The 13,294-nt window shown below is 37.8% G+C and overlaps 1 protein-coding gene across 3 annotated transcripts in view; it reads left to right on the top strand.

Annotated features, from left to right (window-relative positions):
• The window catches only part of LOC126236771 (nucleoprotein TPR-like), a 315,616-nt gene that overhangs the window by 80,536 nt on the left and 221,786 nt on the right, over nt 1-13,294 (top strand). For all 3 annotated transcript variants that reach the window (XM_049946344.1, XM_049946342.1, XM_049946343.1), the window contains exon 9: nt 5,244-5,336. In XM_049946344.1, the coding sequence (XP_049802301.1) occupies nt 5,244-5,336 (93 nt within the window). The remainder of the gene's footprint in view (nt 1-5,243; nt 5,337-13,294) is intronic.

The raw sequence follows: 13,294 nt of genomic DNA on the forward strand, positions 1-13,294 counted from the left end.
AATGGTTGTTCAATAGGTGAAAGGAACTGAAGCTGTGAAATAATATTCACGAGGTTACATGTGAAATGTTTGTAAACTGGGAACGGTGGTTTTTATAGCAGCGGTAGTGTTGAAAGCGGTAAAAATTTTTTTGTTATGGTTTGGAAGTAAGTTATGTATTGAGTATATATAGGCAGGATAAAGTTGTATGGTAGATTCAGTAAAAAGGGAAGGTGAATAAAAAGTGAAACTACTTGCACGAACAAAAAGAGAGAAAATTTATTTAGTCGTATGGCTAGGGCCCCCCGTCAGGCAGAGCGTTCGCCGGGTGCAGGTCTTTAAATTTGACGCCACTTCGGTATTCTGCAGTTGATGAGGATGATAGGCTGATGATGAGGACAGCACAACAACCAGTTCCTGGGCGGAGAAAATTCCCCGACCCAGCCAGGAATCGAACCCGGGCCGAGAGGAGTGACAGTCCGTCACGCTGACCATTCAGCTACCGGGGGCGGACAACCAAGAGATGATTGTATAAAGCATTTGATCTTAGATTAGTTTAAAAAAAGAAATTTGATAAAGCTGAACATGGAAATCTGCGTTGAATAAAAGTTAATGTCACTTTATTTTGCAGTGAACTAAGATCAACGTGGACTAGCAAAATTTCGCAAAATCTAATTAACTTTAAACTCCGGCTACAGTTACCAGTTCATAACTTATGGACACTGCAAAAGAGTGGGTTTCATTTTGTGGAAATACAAGTTAAAAAGAAGTAGCTAATAAAGAAGTTGTTAACACTTACACAGTACTGAAGCTCAGAATAATTTTTTCGGTCGCTAAATTTAGGTTAAGGAGAATGTTAGTTACGTAAGTAATGAATGTAGATGATTGCTTTCATAATAATTTTTGAAGATGACGTGTAATTAATGTGATAAAGTTTAAGGGTATTTCCTTGACACTTTGCATTGGAGTAAGAAAGGAAAATTTGCAGTATTTGTAGTAAATAGCCTGTCAGTCCTGACATGGCAGTGGGTGTGTGCATTCGGGTGTGTTTGTCTTTGTGTCTGTGGATGTGTGTGTTTCTACTAGAGAAAGAGCAATAGCTCAGAAGCTAGTATAAACAGTTTTCTGTTTTGTGTTGGCGTGTGCTACACATTAGTCAGCTATAGGTAAGTGGCTGCCTTGTCTTTATTTTACTTACTATGGCATCCATATCAGGTGGCTGTGAATTATCAGTTGCCGAAGAATGTATTTTCTACTCTCTTGGTTATAAAGTTAATTATGAGAACTTCAAATTTTGAAACTGTACCATATGAAAATGTTACATGAGATTTTCCAGGCACTCGGAGACATTATGTTGCTTTATTTTTTGTGTTCAAGAGCCGTAAATACTGGTAATTACATTGTTTCTTTTTGTTTACTTCACTGATATTGACCTATTGTGTGGGTAAGTTTCTTGCAGTAGTTTGAGAAGTTTCTTCTGCTTATTTTCCTCCATCTTCACTACATTATGAACCCTTTAACAATAAATAATGTATATTTCCTCCCCCCATGAACCATAGACCTTGCCGTTGGTGCCTCAGCAATACAGATAGCCATAGCGTAGGTGCAACCACAACAGAGGGGTATCTGTAGAGGCCAGACAAACGTATGGTTCCTGAAGAAGGGCAGCAGGCTTTTCAGTAGTTGCAGGGGCAACAGTCTGGATGATTGACTGATCTGGCCTTGCTGTGCTGGTACTGCGAACAGCTGAAAGCAAGGGGAAACTACGGCCGTAATTTTTTCCCGAGGGCACACAGCTTTACTGTATGGATAAATGATGATGGCGTCCTCTTGGGTAAAATATTCCGGAGGTAAAATAGTCCCCCATTCGGATCTCCGGGCGGGGACTACTCAGGAGGACGTTGCTATCAGGAGAAAGAAAACTGGCGTTCTACGGATCGGAGCGTGGAATGTCAGATCCCTTAATCGGGCAGGTAGGTAAGAAAATTTAAAGAGGGAAATGGATAGGTTAACGTTGGATATAGTGGGAATTAGTGAAGTTCGGTGGCAGGAGGAACAAGACTTTTGGTCAGGTGATTACAGGGCTATAAATACAAAATCAAGTAGGGGTAATGCAGGAGTCGGTTTAATAATGAATAAAGCAATAGGAATGCGGGTAAGCTACTACAAACAGCACAGCGAACACATTGTTGTGGCCAAGATAGACACAAAGCCCACGCCTACGACAGTAGTACAAGTCTATATGCCTACTAGCTCTGCAGATGACGAAGAAATTGAAGAAATGTATGATGAGATAAAAGAAATTATTCAGATAGTGAAGGGAGACAAAAATTTAATAGTCATGGGTGACTGGAATTCGGTAGTAGGAAAAGGGAGAGAAGGAAATGTAGTAGGTGAATATGGATTGGGGTTAAGAAATGTAAGAGGAAGCCGCCTGGTGGAATTTTGCACAGAGCACAACTAAATCATAGCTAACACTTGGTTCAAGAATCATAAAAGAAGGTTGTATACGTGGAAGAAGCCTGGAGATACTGACAGGTTTCAGATAGATTATATAATGGCAAGACAGAGATTTAGGAACCAGGTTTTAAATTGTAAGACATTTCCAGGGGCAGATGTGGACTCTGACCACAATCTATTGGTTATGAACTGCAGATTGAAACTGAAGAAACTGCAAAAAGGTGGGAATCTAAGGAGATGGGACCTGGATAAACTGACTAAACCAGAGGTTGTACAGAGTTTCAGGGAGAACATAAGAGAACAACTGAAAAGAATAGGGGAAAGAAATACAGTAGAAGAAGAATGGGTAGCTTTGAGGGATGAAGTAGTGAAGGCAGCAGAGGATCAAGTAGGTAAAAAGACGAGGGCTAGTAGAAATCCTTGGGTGACAGAAGAAATATTGAATTTAATTGACGAAAGGAGAAAATATAAAAATGCAGTAAATGAAACAGGCAAAAAGGAATACAAACGTCTCAAAAATGAGATCGACAGGAAGTGCAAAATGGCTAAGCAGGGATGGCTAGAGGACAAATGTAAGGATGTAGAGGCTTATCTCACTAGGGGTAAGATAGATACTGCCTATAGGAAAATTAAAGAGACCTTTGGAGAAAAGAGAACCACTTGTATGAATATCAAGAGCTCAGATGGAAACCCAGTTCTAAGCAAAGAAGGGAAAGCAGAAAGGTGGAAGGAGTATATAGAGGGTCTATACAAGGCCGATGTACTTGAGGGCAATGTTATAGAAATGGAAGAGGATGTAGATGAAGATGAAATGGGAGATATGATACTGCGTGAAGAGTTTGATAGAGCACTGAGAGACCTAAGTCGAAACAAGGCCCCAGGAGTAGACAACATTCCATTAGAACTACTGACGGCCTTGGGAGAGCCAGTCCTGACAAAACTCTACCATCTGGTGAGCAAGATGTATGAGACAGGCGAAATACCCACAGACTTCAAGAAGAATATAATAATTCCAATCCCAAAGAAAGCAGGTGTGTTGACAGATGTGAAAATTACCGAACTATCAGTTTAATAAGTCACGGCTGCAAAATGCTAACGCGAATTCTTTACAGACGAATGGAAAAACTGGTAGAAGTCGACCTCTGGGAAGATCAGTTTGGATTCCGTAGAAATATGGGAACACGTGAGGCAGTACTGACCCTACGACTTATCTTAGAAGCTAGATTAAGAAAAGGCAAACCTACGTTTCTAGCATTTGTAGCCTTAGAGAAAGCTTTCGACAATGTTGACTGGAATACTCTTTTTCAAGTCCTGAAGGTGGCAGGTGTAAAATACAGGGAGCGTAAGGCTATTTACAATTTGTACAGAAACCAGATGGCAGTTATAAGAGTTGAGGGGCAAGGAAGGGTAGCAGTGGTTGGGAAGGGAGTGGGACAGTGTTGTAGCCTATCCCCAATGTTATTCAATCTGTATATTGAGCAAGCAGTAAAGGAAACAAAAGAAAAATTTGGTGTAGGTGTTTAAGTCCATGGAGAAAAAATAGAAACGTTGAGGTTCGCCGATGACATTCTAATTCTGTCAGAGACAGCAAAGGACTTGGAAGAGCAGTTGAACGGAATGGACAGTGTCTTGAATGGAGGATATAAGATGAACATCATCAAAAGTAAAACGAGAATAATGGGATGTAGTCAAGTTAACTCGGGTGATGCTGAGGGAATTAGATTAGGAAATGAGACACTTAAAGTAGTAAAGGAGACACTTAAAGTAGTAAAGGAGTTTTGCTATTTGGGGAGCAAAATAACTGATAATGGTCGAAGTAGAGAGGATATAAAATGTAGACAGGCAATGGCAAGGAAAGCGTTTCTGAAGAAGAGAAATTTGTTAACATCGAGTATAGATTTAAGTGTCAGGAAGTCGTTTCTGAAAGGATTTGTGCGGAGTGTAGCCATGTATGGAAGTGAAACATGGAAGATAACCAGTTTGGACAAGAAGAGAATAGAAGCTTTCGAAATGTGGTGCTACAGAAGAATGCTGAAGATTAAATGGGTAGGTCACATAACTAATGAGGAAGTATTGAACAGGATTGGGGAGAAGAGAAGTTTGTGGCACAACTTGACTAGAAGAAGGGATTGGTTGGTAGGACATCTTCTGAGGCATCAAGGGATCACCAATTTAGTATTGGAGGGCAGAGTGGAGGGTAAAAATCGTAGAGGTAGACCAAGAGATGAATAGACTAAGCAGATTCAGAAGGATGTAGGCTGCAGTAGGTATTGGGAGATGAAGAAGCTTGCACAGGATAGAGTAGCATGGAAAGCTGCATCAAACCAGTCTCTGGACTGAAGAGAACAACAACAACAACAACAACAACAACAACAACGACAACTGTATATTTGTGATATACACTTAATATCTGCAATCGGAGTGTGATTATCATGTCAGTAGCTGATTTGCCAATATTATCAAGCATATCGTATGTTAATTTTGAACTGTTCTGATCCTTGTTCAGTTCATGCATGATTAATGTTATACAACATAGTGAATTCGCAAAATGGGTTCATTTTCTGAAATAAGATGGTCATAAACATTTCTGCACTTCGTCCTTAGTATGGTAAAAGACTTGAAATCTTTTAGAATATTTTCTATGATTCTTACAAATTTTGTGAAAATTTTAATCATTGCAGTGATTGCACAGTACAGACCACTGAAATTATGGCAGTTTTTAAAGGGACTTTGTTGCCTATTGAAAAATAAATATGCAGTTATTTTGCCCATACACAAATGTTTATAAATATTTATCTGCACAGGTTTGCTTCCTTCTAAAAGAGCTGGAGGATGCTCGTACAGTCTCGAGTACAAATGCGGATGTCTCATCACTAGACATAACAAGCTCATCACATGTAAGTGGTCTTAATCTGTCATTGCACTACATTTTTTATAGAATTTCAAATATTAATTGCCTTTGAATATTTGCAGATTTTACAAATAAGCAGCACATAAACTTTTAAAAATATTGATGGGAATGTTATGAAGTAAAAATCAACAAATAAAACTTGGGCTGTTGATATATGTGTATGAAGTAAACCATTGGTCTTCAAACGGTACAGATAATATATAATTAAATATGAATCTCTGAATCTGTTTCTAGAGTTGAAGTTGATCTTGTTTGTTGCATGTGGAAACTTAGTGGAAGTTAAATGAAAATTAGAAATTGATTGTCCTTTTACTTTCATTGATCGTTATCTTACACGAAGAGGTCCTCAACAGTGGGATCAACTTTTTGAAAAAATCTGTATGCTTTTGTAGGTTATGATCCCAGGTATCACACATTCAGCCATTCACCCTGGTGGGCTCTCGTTTGCAAGTAATTGATGAAAAAAATTTTATATTTTTGTGTGACACTCAATAGCGTTAAAAAAGTTTCACTGTGTTGTCTGGTTGTGTGTTGTAACAGATAGGACAATAGCATCCCTTTCAAGAGGTTGTGGGTTCAAATCTCCTCAGATGCAGTAATTTTTTATTTATTTTTAAATCTTTAACAAAAATGAATTTGATTGTCATTTTTGTTCAAGTGATTTTAATGTAATTGTTTATTTTTGTTCCTTTGTCACATAATTTTAATCATAATATCAACTTCTTCATTTGCTCTCATTTTTCTTTCTGTCATTCTCTTTCCATGTGAAATCTTTGTTCTTGCATTTTTAATTAATTTTATGTATTCATTTCTATTTAATTTCTTTTGCTTTATCACCCTGTTTGTTCATCCACATTATTGTGTTCATTTTATGTATGTCTCATTTTGCTTTAATTTTGTTTCAACTCTTTTTTCATTTAAACCTTCATCTATGTTACTTCACCCATTGTGCAGTAGGTATTTATGTTATATTTTAAAGGTTATATGACTATTACTGAGGGAAAAAATTGCATGTCTGTTATGAAAACACATTTTTAGCGCCATTGCAAAGTAAGTATAAACAGATTATTTTGTCTTTTGTGTTTTAACTGATAGATCAGAATTTTCAAATGATTGAATATTATGTTAGATAAATATAACTAAATTTGTATTCACAAAATTCCAGTTGGAAAAAGAAAATTATAAAGAAAAAAATGAAACAAATGAAAAACTTCATACGGCGATTAAAAATATGTGACAAAGGAATAGAAATAAAAAAAAACATTTAAACCAATTAATTAAATAAAAATAATGATCAAAGACATTTCGTTAAAGATTTTAAAATAAAAATAAAAAAAATTACTGCATCTGATGAGATTTGAACACACAAGCTTCTGCTATCCATTACACCACACATCCTGTCTATGTTGTATGACTTTTTTAATGTTATTAAGCATCATGCAAAATTCCAAAATTTTTTGTCAATTACTCGCAAATGAGGGGCCACCAGGCTGAATGGCTGCAGCTTGTGACGCCTGGGATCTTAACCTATAGCACCTTATACGTCGTTACAAAAAGTCAATTCCACTAGAGGAACCTGTCTTTGTTAGAGCATTTTATCAATGCACATTCTATGCCATTCAACTAAGTTTACATGTTTTTCACTGTTCCTATCCACCGTAAAGGTGTTGGATTGGGAAACAGTTACACTGTTAATATTGTACCACATCTTACATATGCTGTTAATAGTTAGTGCAACAGCTCTAGTGGAATTTCTTGGCGAGATCTAATGTGTAGCCAAAACACAGCTACCTATCAGCAAGTGCTTAAGGAATCCTCATTCTGAGCTAAAGAGTGTGCAAACATATGTTTAAGGACAGGTAAATTTCACACAAACGGAATGTGACAAATGACAAAAAAGCACCAGTATTTACTCATGTAACATGAAATAGATGGTTTGTACAGAATATCACAAAATCTGGCATTTTCCCCATTCAGACATAAAAATCTTATTAATTTAAAGGCAGTACTTTATTGATATTGATAAGTTATTCAGTCTCGAAGTTATTGAATCTTTGCTTTGTTCTCAAGGTTGAGGTACCCTTATAAGCTTACAATGACTGTATATTTTCTGTTTACAAAACTGTTGCTTAGATGTGCTAGTATCTGGTAACATCTTTATCTGCCAACATCAAATTTCCTGAACGTGTTGTACAACATATCATAGGAAAAAATTGCAATTTGGAGAGTTCTTTATTGGGGTACATTAATTAAACCGGAAAATTTTTTATTACAGAAGTATAAACACAAAACCACCCAATGTGGCATTTTAGCTTTGCTAATCATAAATCTAGATGGTGTCTCATTGTTTTGTTCTTTTGGTCACTTGGGCTATGCTACAGAATAAGCTATCACCACATGTTTCACAAAATAGTAAAAATAATGTGGAGTAAATATTGTGATAAATAGTCTGTGTTGTGTTCTACAACCAGAAACATGTTTGTTAGATGTCACGTGACCTGTGCTGTGATTAATCGATTGATTGAACAGCGAAGCAGGCACACTGTTGATTTATGTGTTTTAGAAGCTGAAGTGCCTTATTTGGAGTTTCTTGTCTTTACACTTATGTCTTTCAAAAATATGCAGTTCATTTGATGTGCCGAAATAAAGATCTGTCCAAATTGTGCTGCTTTTGGTACTATCTGCTGTGCAAAAGTTTTTGGAAATATGGCATTGGTGGCAAAAAATGTTACCTCTATTCTAAGTTAAAATGGTTTGAAGGTGGCTTCATTATTATGGGAATAGGCATTTTTTATGATGAAATTTACACACTTCTGCTTCCCCCATGAACCATGGACCTTGCCGTTGGTGGGGAGGCTTGCGTGCCTCAGTGATACAGATGGCCGTACCGTAGGTGCAACCACAACGGAGGGGTATCTGTTGAGAGGCCAGACAAACATGTGGTTCCTGAAGAGGGGCAGCAGCCTTTTCAGTAGTTGCAGGGACAACAGTCTGGATGATTGACTGATCTGGCCTTGTAACATTAACCAAAACGGCCTTGCTGTGCTGGTACTGCGAACAGCTGAAAGCAAGGGGAAACTACAGCCGTAATTTTTCCCGAGGACATGCAGCTTTACTGTATGATTAAATGATGATGGCGTCCTCTTGGGTAAAATATTCCGGAGGTAAAATAGTCCCCCATTCGGATCACCAGGCTGGGACTACTCAAGAGGGCGTCGTTATCAGGAGAAAGAAAACTGGCATTCTACGGATCGGAGCGTCGAATGTCAGATCCCTTAATCGGGCAGGTAGGTTAGAAAATTTAAAAAGGGAAATGGATAGGTTAAAGTTAGATATAGTGGGAATTAGTGAAGTTCGGTGGCAGGAGGAACAAGACTTTTGGTCAGGTGATTACAGGGTTATAAATACAAAATCAAATAGGGGTAATGCAGGAGTAGGTTTAATAATGAATAAAAAAATAGGAGTGCGGGTTAGCTACTACAAACAGCATAGTGAACGCATTATTGTGGCCAAGATAGACACAAAGCCGATGCCTACTACAGTAGTACAAGTTTATATGCCAACTAGCTCTGCAGATGATGAAGAAATTGATGAAATGTATGACGAGATAAAAGAAATTATTCAGGTAGTGAAGGGAAACGAAAATTTAATAGTCATGGGTGACTGGAATTCATCAGTAGGAAAAGGGAGAGAAGGAAACATAGTAGGTGAATATGGATTGGGGGGAAGAAATGAAAGAGGAAGCCGCCTTGTAGAATTTTGCACAGAGCATAACTTAATCATAGCTAACACTTGGTTCAAGAATCATAAAAGAAGGTTGTATACCTGGAAGAATCCTGGAGATACTAATAGGTATCAGATAGATTATATAATGGTAAGACAGAGATTTAGGAACCAGGTTTTAAATTGTAAGGCATTTCCAGGGGCAGATGTGGATTCTGACCACAATCTATTGGTTATGAACTGCAGATTGAAACTGAAGAAACTGCAAAAAGGTGGGAATTTAAGGAGATGGGACCTGGATAAACTGAAAGAACCAGAGATTGTAGAGAGTTTCAGGGAGAGCATAAGGGAACAGTTGGCAGGAATGGGGGAAAGAAATACAGTAGAAGAAGAATGGGTAGCTCTGAGGGATGAAGTAGTGAAGGCAGCAGAGGATCAAGTAGGTAAACAGACGAGGGCTAATAGAAATCCTTGGGTAACACAAGAAATATTGAATTTAATTGATGAAAGGAGAAAATATAAAAATGCAGTAAATGAAGCAGGCAAAAGGGAATACAAACGTCTCAAAAACGAGATCGACAGAAAGTGCAAAATGGCTAAGCAGGGATGGCTAGAGGACAAATGTAAGGTTGTAGAGGCTTGTCTCACTAGGGGTAAGATAGATACTGCCTACAGGAAAATTAAAGAGACCTTTGGAGAGAAGAGAACCACTTGTATGAATATCAAGAGCTCAGATGGCAACCCAGTTCTAAGCAAATAAGGGAAGGCAGAAAGGTGTAAGGAGTATATAGAGGGTTTATACAAGGGCGATGTACTTGAGGACAGTATTATGGAAATGGAAGAGGATGTAGATGAAGATGAAATGGGAGATAAGATACTGCGTGAAGAGTTTGACAGAGCACTGAAAGACCTGAGTCGAAACAAGGCCCCGGGAGTAGACAACATTCCATTAGAACTACTGATGGCCTTGGGAGAGACAGTCATGACAAAACTCTACCATCTGGTGAGCAAGATGTATGAGACAGGCGAAATACCCACAGACTTCAAGAAGAATATAATAATTCCAATCCCAAAGAAAGCAGATGTTGACAGATGTGAAAATTACCGAACTATCAGTTTAATAAGTCACAGCTGCAAAATACTAACGCGAATTCTTTACAGACGAATGGAAAAACTGGTAGAAGCAGACCTCGGGGAAGATCAGTTTGGATTCCATAGAAATGTTGGAACACGTGAGGCAATACTAACCTTACGACTTATCTTAGAAGAAAGATTAAGAAAAGGCAAACCTACGTTTCTAGCATTTGTAGACTTAGAGAGAGCTTTTGACAACGTTAACTGGAATACTCTCTTTCAAATTCTGAAGGTGGCAGGGGTAAAATACAGGGAGCGAAAGGCTATTTACAATTTGTACAGAAACCAGATGGCAGTTATAAGAGTCGAGGGGCATGAAAGGGAAGCAGTGGTTGGGAAAGGAGTGAGACAGGGTTGTAGCCTCTCCCCGATGTTATTCAATCTGTATATTGAGCAAGCAGTAAAGGAAACAAAAGAAAAATTCAGAGTAGGTATTAAAATTCATGGAGAAGAAGTAAAAACTTTGAGGTTCGCTGATGACATTGTAATTCTGTCAGAGACAGCAAAGGACTTGGAAGAGCAGTTGAACGGAATGGACAGTGTCTTGAAAGGAGGATATAAGATGAACATCAACAAAAGCAAAACGAGGATAATGGAATGCAGTCAAATTAAATCGGGTGATGCTGAGGGGATTAGATTAGGAAATGAGACACTTAAAGTAGTAAAGGAATTTTGCTATTTAGGGAGTAAAATAACTGATGATGGTCGAAGTAGAGAGGATATAAAATGTAGACTGGCAATGGCAAGGAAATCGTTTCTGAAGAAGAGAAATTTGTTAACATCGAGTATAGATTTAAGTGTCAGGAAGTCGTTTCTGAAAGTATTTGTATGGAGTGTAGCCATGTATGGAAGTGAAACATGGACGATAACCAGTTTGGACAAGAAGAGAATAGAAGCTTTCGAAATGTGGTGCTACAGAAGAATGCTGAAGATAAGGTGGGTAGATCACGTAACTAATGAGGAGGTATTGAATAGGATTGGGGAGAAGAGAAGTTTGTGGCACAACTTGACTAGAAGAAGGGATCGGTTGGTAGGACATATTTTGAGGCATCAAGGGATCACAAATTTAGCATTGGAGGGCAGCGTGGAGGGTAAAAATCGTAGAGGGAGACCAAGAGATCAATACACTAAGCAGATTCAGAAGGATGTAGGTTGCAGTAGGTACTGGGAGATGAAGAAGCTTGCACAGGATAGAGTAGCATGGAGAGCTGCATCAAACCAGTCTCAGGACTGAAGACAACAACAACAACAACAACACACTTCTGAGAAACATGATGAGACATACTTTAGGCATAGTTGAAAGAAACAATTAAACACGTAGGGTTGTATATTTAAAGTAGGCTGCCAACTCTTTAAGTCATAGATACATGGAAGTTTGTGTGCATAACAGTAGTTTATTATGTCAGCTGTAGGGTGATAATTGAAGACTTGAAATAAAAAAGGCTCTAAGTGCCAAAATCACGAATTTGAGGAAAAAGTAATTAATGGTCATAATTTCAGTAATAAAGTGCTTTATTTGAAAGTCAAGCAAAGTATGGATCTAGCTTCCAAAGGAAATTACAAACATTATGTTAAAAGAAAAACTTATTGAAAGTGGAAATGCAATTAAAGACTCTTAATGCTGTAGTTCAGTACGCAGGAAAAAGATAGTAAAGTGGAAGAATGAGTGAAACAAAAATGTTTTCTGTTCATACACTAAACATTCATTCTGTAATACTTTTGTGAAAATACATTGTAATGGGTCTGGGAGATGTGGTATTTTCTACCGGATTTGTCGATACCAAATTGTAATTGTTTTCTTATATTTTTTGTCAGAATTTTTATTATAATTTGCCTTATTATATGTTAATTTACTTATATTTTTGAGAGTGAAAGCATATTGATTACTATTAGTAAATGTGTCGAAGAATAGCAAAGAGACTGATTACAAGTTGAAGCTTGTGTGTTGTGTAAAATGTCTTTGACGCTGGAGTCGTTTTTGGCTGTACTCAGTCGGCAGTGATCTCGTGGTGTGTGTTGACGGTAGAACAATGTGCAGGTCACCGTCATAAATAATTTTGAATTATGTTACTATTTTTTTATATAAACTATAAGAAGAAACTACATTCGAAGAAATGGTATTTGAAGCACCAAAAATGAGGCACACACATTGAACCAGGTCATTTCTGCAGCCGACAAAGATGCATTGTGGAATCATACTTCCACTAGACAACTGAAGCCAAGACCAATATCGCCTTGTAAACATTATACGGAAAAGGTACTGCCATGAAAGTGTGTGAGAGTTGTAAACTGCAAGCTATCGTGGAGGTAAAGCATTTGAATATGTGACAAAGTTGGAACGAACGGCACTTGTTGCAAATATGTGGTAACACTACCAGTTTTCTGGGATTCATTCTGATACTGTTTCATCACAGTCATAGCTTTTTTGGCCTTGCATTGATGTAACTCGAGACGAGCTGTCAGTTCCTTTTTCTCAGGCAGGTTAATGAGAATCTGTGCATGAAACGGATCACACACGCCACACGTGTTTGAACAAGGAGGATGGAAAGAGAAGTTAGGGAAATGATCCGTATAAGTATCATGTCACTTGTGAATCACCATTAATGTTCTTGAAGGCATTGGAACATCCTATGTTTTATTAATATTCGGATTGAGGTATTCCTTTTCAGTCTTGCTCCTGCTGTAGTGACTTCGTGCTTGTAAAAAAGATTTATTTGCTATACCACATGGTATTCTGTTTAGACACTGAATTTTCTGTGTGAATTTTACTGCCTCTTGTTTCCTTGTACATGGTAAGGCCTTTCTTCTTCTGGAACAGTCTAATGCACAGTTACTTGTTGCCTGCTCTGTGAAGGGTCATCCTAGTTACCATGATGTCATCTTTTAACATGAAATACTTGCCTCAACACCACAAAGTAACTCCCTTGCTTCCAGTATCTTAAAAGACTTAATAAACTTCAAACAGACTTTATATTCATAGCTGAAGTTTTTGCATTTACACTTCCAAGCACATCGACTTGGAAAGCAAAGAGAAGAATCCTGTGCAGTGTACCTCACAAGTTTTTTTTATCTATCCAGGTATGGCGT

The sequence above is a fragment of the Schistocerca nitens genome, chromosome 2, assembly GCF_023898315.1.
Source record: "Schistocerca nitens isolate TAMUIC-IGC-003100 chromosome 2, iqSchNite1.1, whole genome shotgun sequence".
Classification (NCBI taxonomy): Eukaryota; Metazoa; Arthropoda; class Insecta; order Orthoptera; family Acrididae; genus Schistocerca; species Schistocerca nitens.